Source organism: Amphiura filiformis, chromosome 7 (genome assembly GCF_039555335.1).
Source record: "Amphiura filiformis chromosome 7, Afil_fr2py, whole genome shotgun sequence".
Classification (NCBI taxonomy): domain Eukaryota; kingdom Metazoa; phylum Echinodermata; class Ophiuroidea; order Amphilepidida; family Amphiuridae; genus Amphiura; species Amphiura filiformis.
The window spans coordinates 33,120,986-33,137,509 of record NC_092634.1 but is presented as its reverse complement, the minus strand read 5'-3'; the positions used below and the strand labels follow the sequence as shown (position 1 = coordinate 33,137,509).

The 16,524-nt window shown below is 34.9% G+C and overlaps 1 protein-coding gene across 1 annotated transcript in view; it reads right to left on the bottom strand.

The window, feature by feature from the left end:
* Positions 1 to 2,046: 2,046 nt before the first annotated feature.
* LOC140157045 (transient receptor potential cation channel subfamily A member 1-like) overlaps positions 2,047 to 16,524 on the bottom strand; it is a 63,496-nt gene continuing 49,018 nt past the window's right edge. The window contains 7 exon segments of the mRNA XM_072180111.1: positions 2,047 to 4,328; positions 5,308 to 5,493; positions 8,498 to 8,566; positions 10,716 to 10,822; positions 10,825 to 10,936; positions 11,613 to 11,704; positions 14,267 to 14,375. Of these exon segments, the coding sequence (XP_072036212.1) occupies positions 4,146 to 4,328; positions 5,308 to 5,493; positions 8,498 to 8,566; positions 10,716 to 10,822; positions 10,825 to 10,936; positions 11,613 to 11,704; positions 14,267 to 14,375 (858 nt within the window). The 3' untranslated portion in view covers positions 2,047 to 4,145.

Genomic DNA, 16,524 nt, shown 5'->3' with positions numbered 1-16,524 from the left:
GAAAAAAAAAATCAAAAATAGAGATTCCCCACCTAAAATACTTGACCACCATATAAATAATTACATATACACTTCCCAATAATAAAACAATGCCATAAATACTATTAACCAATTAAAATTAAGCTTTTTTTCCTTCAAAAATATGGACCAATAAACACTGTGCCTTTTTTTCAATTTTAATAACTTTTTATATTTTATGGCAATAAAATAAGGATAAAATGATCTAATTCATAAAAGAAATGAGACACAATTTTGAAATTAGATTATCTCTAAATTATTAATATGCAACTATCAGGGGTGACAGGCTTTTTATGATGGATCAAATTATTTTGGGTGGTATCAGTTTTTTGAGATTTTCTCAAAAAGAAATCCTGCCAAATATGATCATTTGTGCATCCTTTATAAAAGAATGTGGTTATAATATTGTTTATCTATGTGACACATATGTGACCCGATATCCTGAATTTCATTTATATTAATGCACTTGATATCATACATTATACATAACATTGCACCTGTTTTTAATTGATTGATATGTCAAGAGCTCAGAAACACAAGGCTTTATTGGCCATTGTAAAAAACTTGTTGAGGGAAATGTGATTGAGGATTTGGTCATAGGGCTTACTGAAAAGTTTGATATCAAAATTTAGAAAAATTAAATTGGACATAAGGCCTTCTGTTTCCGATACAGCAATGTTGTATTTTATGATAGAAATTACATTGCTTTTCAATGCCCTACAATTTACTTAATACACAAAGTTTTAATTGTTTAATTTTAAAATGTGATTCTGTTTTTATGACATCATTAAAAGAAACATCTTTTCATATCGCTATACCTGACAGAGGTTCTAGCTGAAGAATTCTTCAGCAAAATCTTTTTGAATGAAGTCAATTTTTAAACATGCTCCACACTGTTTTGGCACTAGTTGTTGTAATAACAGAGCTGTAATTTGAAATCTCTTGTCAAGCGAAAAAAGGGCGACCATTTTATAATAAATATTTAAAGAAATTTGTTGTGGTTGTAAAAAATGGGAAACATATTAGGTCAGGGCTTCCCATACTTTTTTCCTGTGGCCCAAATTATAATATGGTGCAACTCTCCTGTGATTTGCACTTGTCTCTTTTAGACATGAAGCCATCAGTTTCAAAACCTGGGGTTTCCCTCACTTACATTTGCACAGACCAGTATGATAGTACCTGCACTTTGCTGCACGGAGATGAGAGACACAAAAGCTGAAGAAACCGATCCCTTTAAGGAGGTAAACCTCTTTTTAGTTTAATTACACTATGTACTTCCTGAAGAAGTGCTTGAGACTCCCTTTTGGGTTGCAACACACAGTTTGGGAAGCCCTGTATTAGGTCCTGGGATACAAACAGTTTTCTTTCATGACACAGAAGTTTCAATTAAACAATTGTGTACATGAATAAGTTAATTAGTGTACAAGACACTATTAAACATTTTACATGTACAAGTTAATTAGTGTAAAAGACACTATTAAACACTTTGGTTGTCTGAAATTTTGGCAGAAATTATTGTTGTGTACATTAGTAATGAAGTTTCAACATGACGGAAAATGGAACCTACGGTATATACAGTGATAAAAAAAAACCCATAATGAACAGTGACATAAAAACATCATCAGAAATTAAACATGTAACAGAATTTCAGGAGCCAAGGTTTAAATTCACCCCACTAATGCCAAACTCTATACAAAATGACATAAAAACTGCATGTGATTATCCTGACTGGCTTACACCAGCGGGCCTTTGTACCTGTGCCATTGAACATGGCTATAGATTACTACATGTATACAAGTGTTTTATTTGTCCCCAATTTTGCAAAAAGGGGTATGGGCAGTGTTCGAAATATGCCTCAAAAAGTTACAGGCCAGCCAGGCTTGACCTTAAAAAGTTACCGGCCCGCTGGGCCAGCAACTAGATCCCAGTCAGAAAAGTTACCAGCCAGGCCAAAAAGTTACAGGCCAATGGCCGGCTGGCCGGCCCTATTTCGAACGCTGGGTATGGGTTGGTCCTCAGTTACATTACAATATTATATTGTGATGCTTTCTGCACATTGGAATGCAAGAAAATAAAATTAATGACCTTCTTAAAAGCATTGTGTGCCTTGTTCATTTGTTGTGAGCCTCTTAACAAATTCCTTTTGTTTTAAAGTCGAACAAATATGACCTATCATATCAAAACAAGGCAGTTGTCTTCCAAAATAAACATCTAGAGAATCCATAACCAAGTTTGACTAAAGAGCTATTTTCATGCTTTGGGCTATCCCAATTGTGAACCACACACCCCCTATGGAAGACATGACCTTAATCTTCCACACAGGGAGTATGAAATTCAAATGGGTTTACCTAAATGGGTGAACCTATTTGAAATCTACACCCCCTGTGTGGGAGATTAAGGTTGTGTCTTCACATAGGTGGTGTATGGATTTCAACTGGAATAGCCCTTTAAGCCCTATGTTGATGTCGGAGTGCGAATATCAAATGGAGTTACCTAAATGAAAGAATCTATTTGAAATCTACACCACCTGTGATGGGGATTAAGGTTGTGTTTTCCATAGAGGGTGTATGGATTTCAACTGGAATAGCCCTTTAAGGTGACCCTCATCTGTTAATGCAGGATGTCAATTATTAATTTGATGTGACCAAGACGGTATAAATTCATTGTTATTTTATCCATTTCATTTTTTATGTACATTAGATTATGTTCAAAGTGATGGGTCACAAATGTATCAAATATTATCTGTATATACATGTATTTAAAACATACGCTTGTAAATCAATATTACAATCATTAAAACTGTAGTTACCAAGCACCATTCATATTAATGTGTATCTTGCATATTAGTTATACAGTGGTTATATGTTTATGTATCAAGTCAATACAAATATTACTGCAAAGCAAAAAAGGTTAACATGCATGAAAATTTCACTCATTTCGCGAGTGCAGTTGATTAGTGAAATTTTCATGCATGCGTATATTTTTTTCTTCCTATAGACCTTTAAGGAAATGTACAAATTCATGAAAATTTCATATCGCAGAAACGTGGGTTGTCTCCAATTGGCAAAATGTTTATACCATAAAAAATATCATGCTTTACAGTATTTTGGTCAAAAGAACCAATATTTATGGACCCTAAACTTTGGTAAATAGCAGGGTTGTGACGTTGATTGAGAACAAAATGTACATAAATATACTTCATACTTCTCTAATTTTTTTTAATTGAAACTAGGTGTCAAAATAAAGCCTTTATCTTATGTTTTGGCCCTTTCTGTGGTGATTTAAAATCATTGCCCCAAGTACCTGCACATAGGCATAATGTGAATTTGATTACTGTAAAAGTAGAAATTTTCGCGGGGTTTTTATTTTCACGAATTTCGCGAGTGGACATAAAATCGCAAAAATAAAAACTCGCGAAAATAACCTTTTGCATTAGGTTTCTATTGTATCAATATCAAAACCGCAAAATTTAATTCTTGCGCAACTGACAAAATCTTCAAAATCGTGAAAATATCTTCTCGCGAAAATATTGACTTTTACAGTACATTTGATAGGGTTTCAAGTTTCAACATGGTACTTTGAATAATTAGGTGCATATCCATGTCTGCATATAGAGCATACCATAAAGATTCGCCTAATGGCACACATCGGTTCCCTTGACATTTCGGGCTCACCACCAAATAAGGGTATGGACCCGTAATTGTTGTTGGGATTTTCAGAGGGAGTTCTCTTTTCGTACGTGAAAAGGCAACGAAAAGGAGCCCATTTGCACCATTACACAAATCTTTACGGCATATATCTTACATTTGATTTCCTGCACATAAAATGCTTCTGAATCAAATGTAATGTTTACCAATACGCCGTCACTGTGAAACAGGCCCCCTACTAAAACATAACACATGTATTCATCTTATTCCAACAACTATATGATATGCACAGAATAAAAACTACAACTCAAGTTGTATTGCTCCTCTTCTCCATTCATCATTTTATTCGTTGATGCCCTCCTCGTTCTCATCCTCATTCCAGTCCACCTTCTGTGATTTGATGACAGACCTCAGCATAAGATATGCACAGAATAAAAACTCCAACTCAAGTTGTATTGCTCCTCTTCTCCATTCATCATTTTATTCGTTGACGCCCTCCTCGTTCTCATCCTCATCCCAGTCTACCTTTTGTGATTTGATGATAGACTTCAGCATGCTTTCGATGCGTTCATTCTGTTGCCTCATGAGTTTCATGCGATACTTGAGATTGCCGACAGTTGAGAGCAGTGTGTCATTTTGTTCCGTCAGTACTTCTATTCTTGTCTATGGTACAAAACAGAGCAAAAAAAATCATGACATGATACTTTATTTAATGCTTTGTATGAAGGAAAACTTTTTTGCTATTTAGCAGAATGGTCGACTGCAGATCCGTTGGATAACGCTTTTTCAATGGGAAATGAACTTTGCTGCTTGGATGATGTCACGATGAGGTTAGCATTTATTCCGTATTGAAAAGCGTGTTCCGACGGATCTGCACTCGACCAGCCTCTTAGAGAATAAACGATAGGAATTTTTGTTTTACTGTCCTCTACCGTGTGATAGACGACAGGCAGGTCCAATATCACTACGATAAAAATATTGGACCTTCTGATTGTTTATTCTCATTCTTAGTCAGTTTAATATTATTTTAATAACTGTAAACTATTTTTTCAGCAAAAATTAAGTTACCATCGTAAAAACTCCCCTTGTTATAAAATGAACGAAACTTGTTTACAACTTCACATATTCTGTTGCGTGTACTGCTAGCGAGTGCACATATTCCGCACTAGTCTACGCATACAACGCGCGATACATACAATATACCCCTAAGCATAAAACAACTCGGCTTCGCCTCGTTGTTTGACTTAAAATAATGATGTCGCCCGTGATATTTGAGACGATAGATGCACTCCAGCAGCTAAAGCAATACCTTTATTCTCTAAATAATTATAGTAACTCAATTTTTAAAAATGCTTCCTTTTGCCTCCATGGACCAGATTGTGTCACATATATTTTTTCTGTTACTGGAAAATCTTTTTTTACATGAAAAGCTTTATAAGCAATTTGCGTGAAAGCTCTGTACAGCTGAAATTAAACATTTCAGCATCTGATCGAACCTGTGGACCACTTCGACAAGAAGGCCCTACCTTCAATAGCTGCCCTATAGACATCTGACAATTTCTGCATTCTATATTGTAAACATATGACACGTAGCAGCTATTGCAGATAGGGACTTCTTTTAAACACTTAATCCTAAATTTACCTTTGGTGGATTCAATGCAGTAGCGATGGCCTGTGCTGCTAATTGTTCTTGACCGGTGAAACTATAGTAAGCTCTGGAAATAGCTGTTCCTTTCTCTCTGTTTGGATATACTGTTCTTTTTTTGATGATAGAACGACGCCAGATGAATAGAGGTAAAGCTTCCTGGACCTCCATGGCTAAATCAACCTGTAGTGGTAATACACAGAAAAATAGAATTGGCAAATGATCAGTAGCAGCACCAGAATTTTTTTTTTTTGGGGGAGGAGGGGACATTGCAGAGGCAAAGTGAATTTCAGTGGGGGAAAATTTGCTGAGGGCATGGGGAGTGCAAGAGTTCTGACTGGGGTAATTTGCCCCACCCCCCAACTTCCAGGAGTCTTACTGCATGTTTACACTGAGCACTCTCTATTTTCACCCGGTATTACCTGGTAACCCACAATACGATTCAGGCAACAACCAGCACGTTTCTACTGATGCTAAAAATAAGGGTTGTGGTGTGTACCTGAAGTACTGAAAATATTTTCCTGACCCCCAAGCTGCTCAAGGTCATGATGTGATACATAAAATGTACATAAAAGAAGTGCAACACCTGGCAACCGTTAACTGATGTTGTGTTTCCACTGGCAGAAATACAGAGTGTCACACCGCATGGCCTACCTCATGAGGTGGATCACGGTTGCCGGGTGTCCAAACCGATCTGTTTCCTCTGAGCACATTAACCGGTAACACTCTAAACTAAACCGCATTACCCGCCAACCGTTCCCCAGTAGAAACACGCAATAAGAGTCTGTGATCAAGTCTAAAAAGGTGAAAAGAGTTTCCTGGACCTCCATGGCTAGATCAACCTTTATCGGCTACGGTGTCATGCTCAGAGCTCCTTGAAAATGATATAGGATGTGTGTATTGATGAGAAAACCTTACTTGCCAAGTTTCAATTTTTTCCAAAAAAGCATTTTTGATTTATGCAACTTTTTGTCATCTCAAAATCCCATTGAATTACTACAGGGAAGGGGTTTTGGCATAGCCACATTTTTTAAAACAAAGATTTTATTGAAACTGATTTTTCTCTCCTTTATAGCAGTTGTATATAAAAGTTTCATTTTGCTGCCAATATATCACAGAATAACATCAACCCAGTTTATTTTCTAACTTAGTGTTACTTAAGGGATCTAAAATGAGCGTTTATTGCGTTTCGACAGTATTTTTGTGGGACATGAGAGCAGCTCGGACCTATCGAATTGCATTCTGAATCTGAAGCATGTCTTTCTGATATCAAATAATTTTCATTTTTGAAAATCACAATATAATAAAATTTTATGACAAATTATAAAAATTTGATATTTTTCAAATTTTGATATATAACAGTCCTTGAAGTAAATTATATAAATCTAATGATATATTCTTAAAGTGTATGTAGCAGGAGGAAAAGTCGACGGTCAATTGAAAATTTTGACCTTGCATTTCGAAGATATGGATTTTTTCCCAAAAAAGACCAAATTTTTTTTGGTGTTTTGGGAAAAAAATCCATATCTTCAATACTGAAAGGTCAAAATTTTCAATTGATCGTCGGCTTTTCATCCCACCTACATACACTTTAAGTATAAATCATCAGATTTATAAAGTTTACTTCAAGTACTGTTAAATATCAAAAATATCAATTTTAATGATTTGCCATAAAATGTGTATTAAATTGCGAATTTCAAAAAATCAAAATTATTTGATATCAGAATGACATTCTTCGTATTCAGAATGCAATTCGATGTCTGATGTGCTCTGATGTCCCAAAATAAATACTGTCCAAACGTTCATACGCCCTTAAGTATGTATTTAAAAGGAATGTTGGTACTTTTTTATGATTTTTTGATTTTTTTTTCTAGAAACACTAAATTACCTAAATTCTAGGATTTTTTTAGCCAACAGGGAAGGGTGCTATGGTTACCAAACTTTCAGGGATGGTAAATAAGATTAATATCTAAATTCTATTATCAGCTTTTTCCAATTAAGTGTTTCTATTTTAAGCTACAGTGTTTCTAACATTCCCTAAAATAAAAAATGGAACAAATTATTTTTTTCAAAAAGTTAACACTTTATCCATGAAAACTGACGAGAGAATTTAGATATTAAGCTTATTTACCATCCCTGAAAGTTTGGTAACCATAGCTCCTTCCTAAGTGGGCAAAAAAAATCAAAAACTGTCAAAATTAAGGGAATTTTCAAAAAATAATGAAAAACATAAGAATTGTTACAATTCTTATAAGACTCTTAAAATAGGTGGGGAAAATACTTCTCTTTGTTATATTAAAGATTTAAATGAATAGACCTGATTGATCTGACACAGGAGCTATTTTTCTGCAAGCATGTTGTATCCGAGGCAGCTACCTTAATGCTCTGCGTGCTAGCCGTAAGCTTCAATATAAAAAGTCCAAGTTTTGAGATATTTTGTCGAAATATCAAGAGCTATCTTAATAACTACTGAACCAATACTAAGCTTGTTTGTACTCATTTTAATGCATTTTTCATGCTGATTCCAAACATGGTCATGAAAATTTACAATTCTTGTAAAAATTGGAAACTTGTCGTCTGCAGTCGACACCCTCGTGGAAAGAGTTAAATTGGTAATGATTGTTGGTTGCAGTGGGTGTGCACCTGGAATTGTTTTCAGGATATGGAGAGGGAGAAATAGGTGGAAGTGAAATCAGAGGTGGGGTGAAAATGTGAAAATTTGCCTAAAATTTGGCAATATTTTGCCCAAAATTGTATCAGGCCAAAAAAAAAAGGTTCGTCTCAAAGCTTGCAAGCACATTTGTAAAATCGGGTAATTTGAAAAAAAAAAAAAATGCGGACATTTTTTTATTTCAAGAATTTTCAGACTTTTGTTCTCAAAATACCACAAAATAGTCGGGAATAAAAAAAAATCGCATTTGTTTTCAAACCACTTGTGAGCTTTGAGACATTTGCCTTATCAGTGAAATTTTTGATCTGATTGGGAGCGGGGGGGAGGGTGCAACAAGGGAAAATTCCGAAAGGGGGGGGGATGCAATAAATACAATAGTTAAAACCACTTTTCTGAGAGGATTGTTGCTAACAGTATAATGCTAAAGAGCTTCAGATGTTTGAGGATTTCTTTTTCTTCTCCCTCAAAAATAATTAAATGCCACACTTTCCACAGAAAATATGGTTACACACATACCTGCATGGCAAGTCTCTGTAGCTTGGCTTGTTCTTGTACTTCTTTGATATCATCTACAGCTAAACCAACCTATATGCCAAGAAATAAAGAAGTAACATGGCAATAAAATGAATACCGTATTTCGTCAAATAGTCGCCCCCCCCCCCCTCAAATAACGCCCCCCACCACTTTTTTCAACCAAGATGTTTCAAAAATTCCGATATTTCTATGCTATCTTGTGTAGTAAGCTTACCAAGTTGCTCACATGGTTGATAATAGCAGCAATAAATGGCGAAAATCTGCATCGGCAACCCGGAAGTGAACCAAAAGTCAGTGTCAAAAGTTCATAGTTCGTCATTTTAGCGTGACTTTTAAGCTTACCTAATGATTTTAACGGGAATTGTCGTGCTAAAAATGACCTCTAATAAACGCCCCCCCCTTGGGAAAATGTAACGCCCGGGCGTTTATTTGACTAAATACGGTAATATGAGAATTTTACTAGAAATAACTCTGATGATGTAAAATCAAGTTACTCCAAAGCCAGAACCAACTGAAATACTGACAAAAGACATACTGGTTACTGTATTATACTAGAGATTGAGATTCCACTCAATTTCTGATTATATATTACCAGTAAAAAAAAAACAATATAAATCATGGGTGTATTTTCCTGTAAGTAGACATTTTTGATTTTCATCAACCAGTGCCATGTTGGAATTTTTCCAAGTTCCACGCCGTCACTCATCTTCACCTCTTTTAGATTCATTACACTGGCTTCCAATAGACAAGAGAATTTGCTTCAAAGTGCTACTTTACATTTACAAGACATTGAACGATCTGGCACCACCCTACCTCTCTGATTGTCTGACCATCCGTGTTCCAACTAGGGAAGGTCTTCGTTCAAATCAAGATCTTACGCGCCTTATAATTCCTAAGACAAACAGACTGATAGGCGGTGGATCGTTCAGTGTCTTTGGACCCAGAATCTGGAACAATCTTCCTTCATCCATTAGGTCATCTCCCACAGTTACTACTTTCAAACGTAGCCTGAAAACCCATCTTTTTAACCATTGCTGATTTTATGTTGTTTCTTTTGCATATTTTTGTTTACTTGTAGTCTTTAGTAGAAGGGTAAGGTTTTCTGTAAAGTGCAATGATCATTTCTTTGAAATTGCGCTATATAAATGCCGTTGTATGTATGTATGTATGTATGATATGTGTAAAGATACTACACACAAAGCCAAATACATACATTTATTATATACAAATAGGTATTAAAGGGTTCCTCGAAGCATTAACATCATTTCAGCAGGGAATCAAAACCTGTAATTTAGTTTGTGTACTATCATGACATCAAGTGTAATACAACGTCACCCTCATAACCAAAGGGCCTAAGTCATTATTACATGTTTCTCATTTGGAATTTTGATTTCTGAGTAATAAGCCCGTAATTAATCAAATTCCGGTGATGTATTCCACAAGTTAATGAAGAATGCGGCTGGAAATTTGATAACTTATTGGTTTAGTACTCAGAAAATCAAAATTCCAAATGAGAAACATGTAATAATGACTTACATGTAGGCCCTTTGGTTATGAGGGTGACGAGAAGTAATAAATTAAGGAACAGATCCTGTGCAAATGGGTCAAAGTTCCTGTGCTTTGTATCAAATAGAGCTTCTCACATATATTGATAATTGTTCTGCCACCTGCGCTTACCAAATCCCACACAGCATTATGGGCTATTGCATTTACACAAAATATATCCAACTGCGGTTTGAAAAATACACTGCAAAAGATGCAGAGTGGGTGTAGAAATTTCATCGTTTGCACTCCATTGAACAGTTGACAATTGTTACCAGATGATGCTGGACTTTGCCTGTTTATGTGATATCTTTTACCCTTTTATCAGTTCATTACATTCACATAGCCAAAACCATTTCGTCGGCAGAGTGCAACACTATCGTAAGTGCAGTAGAATATAATAGCTGCCATTTGCAACATTTCAATAAATGTACTTACTTTTAACCAATAACAGTAGAAAAAACACATAACTACATGTAATGGTGATATCTTGGGGTTAGCTTAGTGGTCATCAGGAAAGTATACAGAACATCAACACTTTGCAATGAGCATGATGAGGGGATTGTGTTGCAAACAATAGGTGTTTTACAAAAGGCAGCTATTACATTCTACTGCACTTATGATAGTGTTGCACTCTGCCGATGATTTGACATCTTACCAGTAAGTTCATAATGAGAATTGACATCAGTATGACAAAGATGGTGAATACCGCATATGTGACGCCTCGTAGTATGTAAACTTCTAAGAAGAAGTCGTCCGAATCCGGCGCTCTTGGTAATTGATGTAGGTTTGTGCGTGGAAGATGGAGTCAAACTCAAACTCACCAATCATCATGACAAATGTCTTGATTAGAGCATACTGTACTCTATGGAATGGTTGCTGTAGTGACAAGAAAAAAATGTAAAAATACCAAATATAAGGCTATATTAAAAAAATCCTTTGTCTCAAAGCTCCCGCGCGAGTTAATAAAATTGTGCGCATTATGTAAATAAAAAAAAAAAAAAAAATTATTTCCTTTTTTTTTCAACAAACCCTGAAAAATAAAGCTTGGAAGTTTTTGTTTTTTATTCCGAGATTGAGAGTTTTACGCAAAATAAAAATGAGCCGACATGATAGTCTCTAGTGCAGAAGTCAAGCTGTCGCTCTGTGGTAAAGATACGCCAATTTTGGTATATGGATGGGTCCTTTTTACAACATCTTCTCAATTTTTCCAATTGCTTCAATCTAGCCAAAATTTTACAAATTTTGCCAAAATTTGGGGAAAATTGGTAAAAATCAAGATAATTGAGGTAATTTTTACTTTTGGTGTATCGATGGGTCCAAAGTTCTTGACAAATTGGTATATTGATGAGTCTACTTAAAAATTCTCAGGGTCACATCCCTACCAGAACCAAACTTGAGTACCCCCCCCCCCCCTCCCCGGTTGTTACCAAAATTGTTTTTAAGGTATGTAAACCATTTCCTTCCAATTGTTTCCATTTATAATTTTCAATTATTGTTTCTGTTGAGAGTTTTAAAATTTTGTTTTTATATATATCACATGTCTGCGACTCACCTGATTCATGAGCAGAGCATAGAATGCCAGAGCAAAAGCCACAATGAAGAGGAAAAACACCACACAGAATTTTATGAAGGTACGGAAAATATCTGTAGAGAAGTCGTAAAGATATGGAATTACATTTTTGTTACCAACACGAAATGATGCTAAAGCACAGAACCTGGAACACATGAGTTCCATATGCAGGATCTGTCGTTACATAATTAAACAAAATAAGAGAATGCAGTGCATAAAGCCCTGGCAACATTTTTTAAAGAAAAAAACATATACTGCGCCAATAAAATATCCTTACACTTGGAAAAATGGAACACTTGGAACACTGCATCCTATCATTTGATATCCTAAATATTAGTATACAGGCCTATCTTGTTCAGGAAGGTATTTAGGCCATGTTCTTTCATTAATAAATCAGGAATAATAATGTCCTCATTGCTCAGTAAATTCACAATCAATTAATGTTAGTAATGAAAGTCACCAAGCTACATGATTAATTAGCCAGATAAGATTATGGAACTATGTCAGAAAGACACTAAAAGACAATGAAAGTTGATTTTGAGTTTCCCATCACATATTTTTGCCGAGTGATGTGGCAACTATTTCATTATTCACTATTTTTTTACACATTCATTATTTAACACTTATTGGGCTTTTTAATGGCAACCAACAAACATTGCAGGCAAGAAAATGACTGATCAATATACTAGGATCATTTTATTTAGTATATTGACCAGGTATTTGAGATCAAAATTGAAAAGATTGAAATATGCGAAGTTTTCAAAAATGGCAAAAATTAATGATTTCTGCCAAATGACTTTCTGGAATGACTTTCTGATGCAGCATGGGAAACTCAACATCAACTTTCATTATCCTAGTACTGCAGCCAGAAGGCATTTTTTAATATTGATAAAAGATATATATATATATACCAAATGTACCATATTTCAAAAAGAATCAAATTACAGACTATTTATATATGTCTTTATAGATTACAGATTGGAAAAGGTTTATCAGACTAACACTTGGCAATTAGGTGGTCAAACAGTTACCTGCCTATAACAAAAGTATTACTGGGTTCCCAGCATTTCACAAAACAAAATTCCCTATGTTTTCAATGATATTTCCCTGACAAAATTCAATTGAGAAATATTTCCATACAATTTATATTTTGGTAGGGGTGTGCGGCACTCTGCACCAAACTTTGGGAATTCAGACCTGATCTGTTCCTTTACTAGATTATTTCATAACTAGTGAACTAAAATCGGGCCAAATTATAGGCTGTGGAGCTACAAAATTCCAAAATATTTCCACATTTGAGCTATTTAAGAGCTACAATTGTCACATTTGTCTCAGTTTGAGGCTCAAAGAACTGGAGCATTATCCAAATGTGGGTCTTAAGGAACTGCCGGAAAGCCTGAAAAGGAAACACTTGACCACCGAACATACTTTATAAATCCAAAATCCAAAATTTATTTTATTTTATTATTTTTATTAACATACCTGTACCACTTTTACTTGTGAGTGCCCCCCTCAGGGGCTGTAACAGGATGTGGACTGTTTCAAATAATTTCCCCCTTTTTTATCAGTTTGGAAAAATTATCAATAAACTCAAATACTCCTCATTTATCAATAACAAAGCCTCAAAGTAGCCCTTATACTTACTCAACAACATGATGACGTAAATTCCCGGAAAAGGATATCTACGTATGAAGAGCAAGATATTTAACCATGCCAGCAATATGACAATAGCTCCTAGGTTAGACTGCCATGCCTAATAATTAGTAAGGAGATAATGGGCTGTTCCAGTTAAAATGCATACACCCCTTATGGAAGACATCACCTTAATCTTCCACACAGGGAGTGCAAATTTCAAATGGGCTTACCTGAATGGGGGTGACTCCATTTGAAATCTACACTCCCTGTGTGGGCGATTAAGAGCATGTCTTCCATAGGGGGTATGGATTTCAACTGGAATAGCCCAATGACGAAATGATGATCATTTTGAGGGGTTAGTACAAGAAGGCCCTATCTGCAATAGCTGCCCTATAGACCATTCCAGAAAAATACAGCACTAATTTTTTGAGATTAAAAAAATATTATCAACTTCTGCAAATGAAACACAGCTCAATCCTAATTATTCATTTAGTTCTAACTGACAATAAAAGTTCATTTCCAACTTTGGTCAAATAAATGAATTAAGGGCCAAAAACACACATTTTTAGGTTTTTTATTATATGATATGACAATCCTGTCTAAAGACTTATACAAAGTCCAATTTCAATTTATGCATTCTAATTTTTGGAAAAAAAATGTTTCATTCTTATGACCAATCATTTAATCAAATAACACAAAAAAAGTGAAAATTATAGCAAATTTTTGGCATAAACACAAGATTTTGAATGCCCAGACTTGTTTCAAGTCTTTGATTTTTGTGACTTGGTTTTCAGAAAACAAGACGAAAATGCATGTTAGTGGCTCTGTTTTCAAGAAATTAGTGAAATAGTTAACTTTTTCTTTAATCTCCAGTTAGTACTAAATGAATGATTAGAATTGAGCTATGTTTCATTTGGCAGAACTTGATAAAACAATGATCCCCAAAAATCAGTGCTGTATTTTTCTGGAATGGGGAGTAGATCGTTTCCTCGTGGACTCACCTGTGAACATGACTACATAGATGCCGAGAGCTGGAAATTTACGCATGAATATGATGAGATTGAACCAAGCAAGAAATATGCATACTGCACCGCACTGCCACTGCCAACTCTGCATGGATATGATATGGGAAATGAAATGTAAGCAAATGGTATGATATTGGAGGAGGTTTCTAAACCTCTTTGCTACCTTCTTGTAAAACCAATTGTGAAATTAGTTACCATATGTATCTCATCCCTCGCTTTTTTGAGGAATTGCTTGATTTTCGACCCTATTTATAATTTTTTTTGTGTTTCAAGGTGCATATTTTATCAAATCAAAACACATTTCCCATCAATTATCCCCCAAGATATTGACAATTAGACATAAAAAAAATCTTAGTAACATTTTGGGAATATTAGTAAGCCCCTCTCTCTTCCTTCCCAAAACAATTCTGTATGAGAAGCATATATTTCCTACAATAAATAACACCTTCAAAATAGCTGCAAATTAGCATCCAGTTTTTTTGTTTTTTGGTTGTTTTTGTTGTTTTTTTTTTGTTTTTTTTATGAACTTCCAAGCAAAACAAGTTTTGTTTCGATTTTCAAACACATTATTAGGAATACATCACTGGTTTCTACTAAAAGAACTATATCATCTGAAACATTTAATTTTTGGGTATCTTATTGCCCAAACCAACCAAAACTAAATAGTGGTTCAGGAACAAAACAGTTGTTACTAATATTATGAATTTTGACAATTAACCCTTCCCCTCTTAAAATATAAGAATTTTATGAAAACACAGCATTTCAACCCATTCTACAGAGTCAAAAATATACAATCAATGACATATCTAGACACCTCATGCACAGAGATTATTGATTGATATTTGAATCCGTAGAACAGCTAGAAAATGAGGTAGATTAGTAAAAATCTTATATTTCAACAATGGAGTGGTCAATTATCAAAATTCAAAAAGTATCTGATAGCTGATTTATTCCTCACATCATTCATTTACTTAGTTATTTTGGTATTAAGCATTAAAATACCAAACAAAATATGTTTCTGATGATACAGTTCTTTCAGGAACACCCTGTATGAGCGAATAACAAATACATGTATGATCGCTCCTTGTCTGCAATGGTTTCACCTCTCAAGTTTGGTATGAACGTAACTGCTTATTATATAATGTCGATGGTCGGAGCATCAAATTGTGCATGCATATCTACTCCCGCAGATTGTATACACACCCGGACAAAAGCGGCTTGTGGACACACTTCTAGGGTAACTGCGTAAATGTATTGATGTACACGGTGGCGTCACTACCAAACATGGATGTGAAACAATGCATTTCTTCATTTACATAAATACATATATCTGCATAATCATGTGAAAAATAAGCTCAGTGTATATGATATGAGTTGAGCAAAAATTCATATGCGCAAATTGTCTCAAAGGTATAAATATTACATAAGGATGGTAAGCAAGCACATAAATGCAGCAAGAAGCAAATTCATAAAATTCAAAATCTTTGTTCCTGAACATACATAAGAGATCACTTTGCAAAATAGCAAACAAGTATAATGATGTATATTCATACATAGCACCATGATAGCAGTGAACATAAATAGAAAGCAAAATTGAACTTTTATGTTACTCAAATTTGGTTCACTCATAGGAGCGCTTTCACCAGGTCAAACCAGAAGATGTTGTCATCTACACCCATGACATCATCAGGTGTATCAACATCAATAGCAACAACAAATCTTCAGAGCAATAATATCCACTGAAGACACCAGTTGACCCGGTGAAAGCGCTCCGGTGAATGTACCAAATTTGAGAAGTGTAGAAGTTGAAATTTGCTTTCTAGCAAACAAGTAATTTGACTGCCCTATCTATAATTACAATTTTAAAACAAATGTCAATAATACTTTTAAATAATAAATATGTTGTTAAACAGAAAGTGAATGAATATCAAATTTTTAGTATTACACATCATGAACATGGAATGGGAAATGTGCTCAAGATATGTTAATAACATTGAATACAAGTGCATAGGATCCAGGTTTTTGAATCTTCATGCAATCCTTGCTATAAGACTGGGGGACCAGATGACTTGCAATAAGACTTGCTGTAAGACTGGTGGTCATCATGAACATGGTATATGGGAAATGTACACAGGATAATGTGTTAACAATGAATACAATTGCAAGTGCATGGGTGTATCTAGGATTGAACTCCTACTGGGTTTTTGAATCTTACTACAATCCTTGCTGTAAGT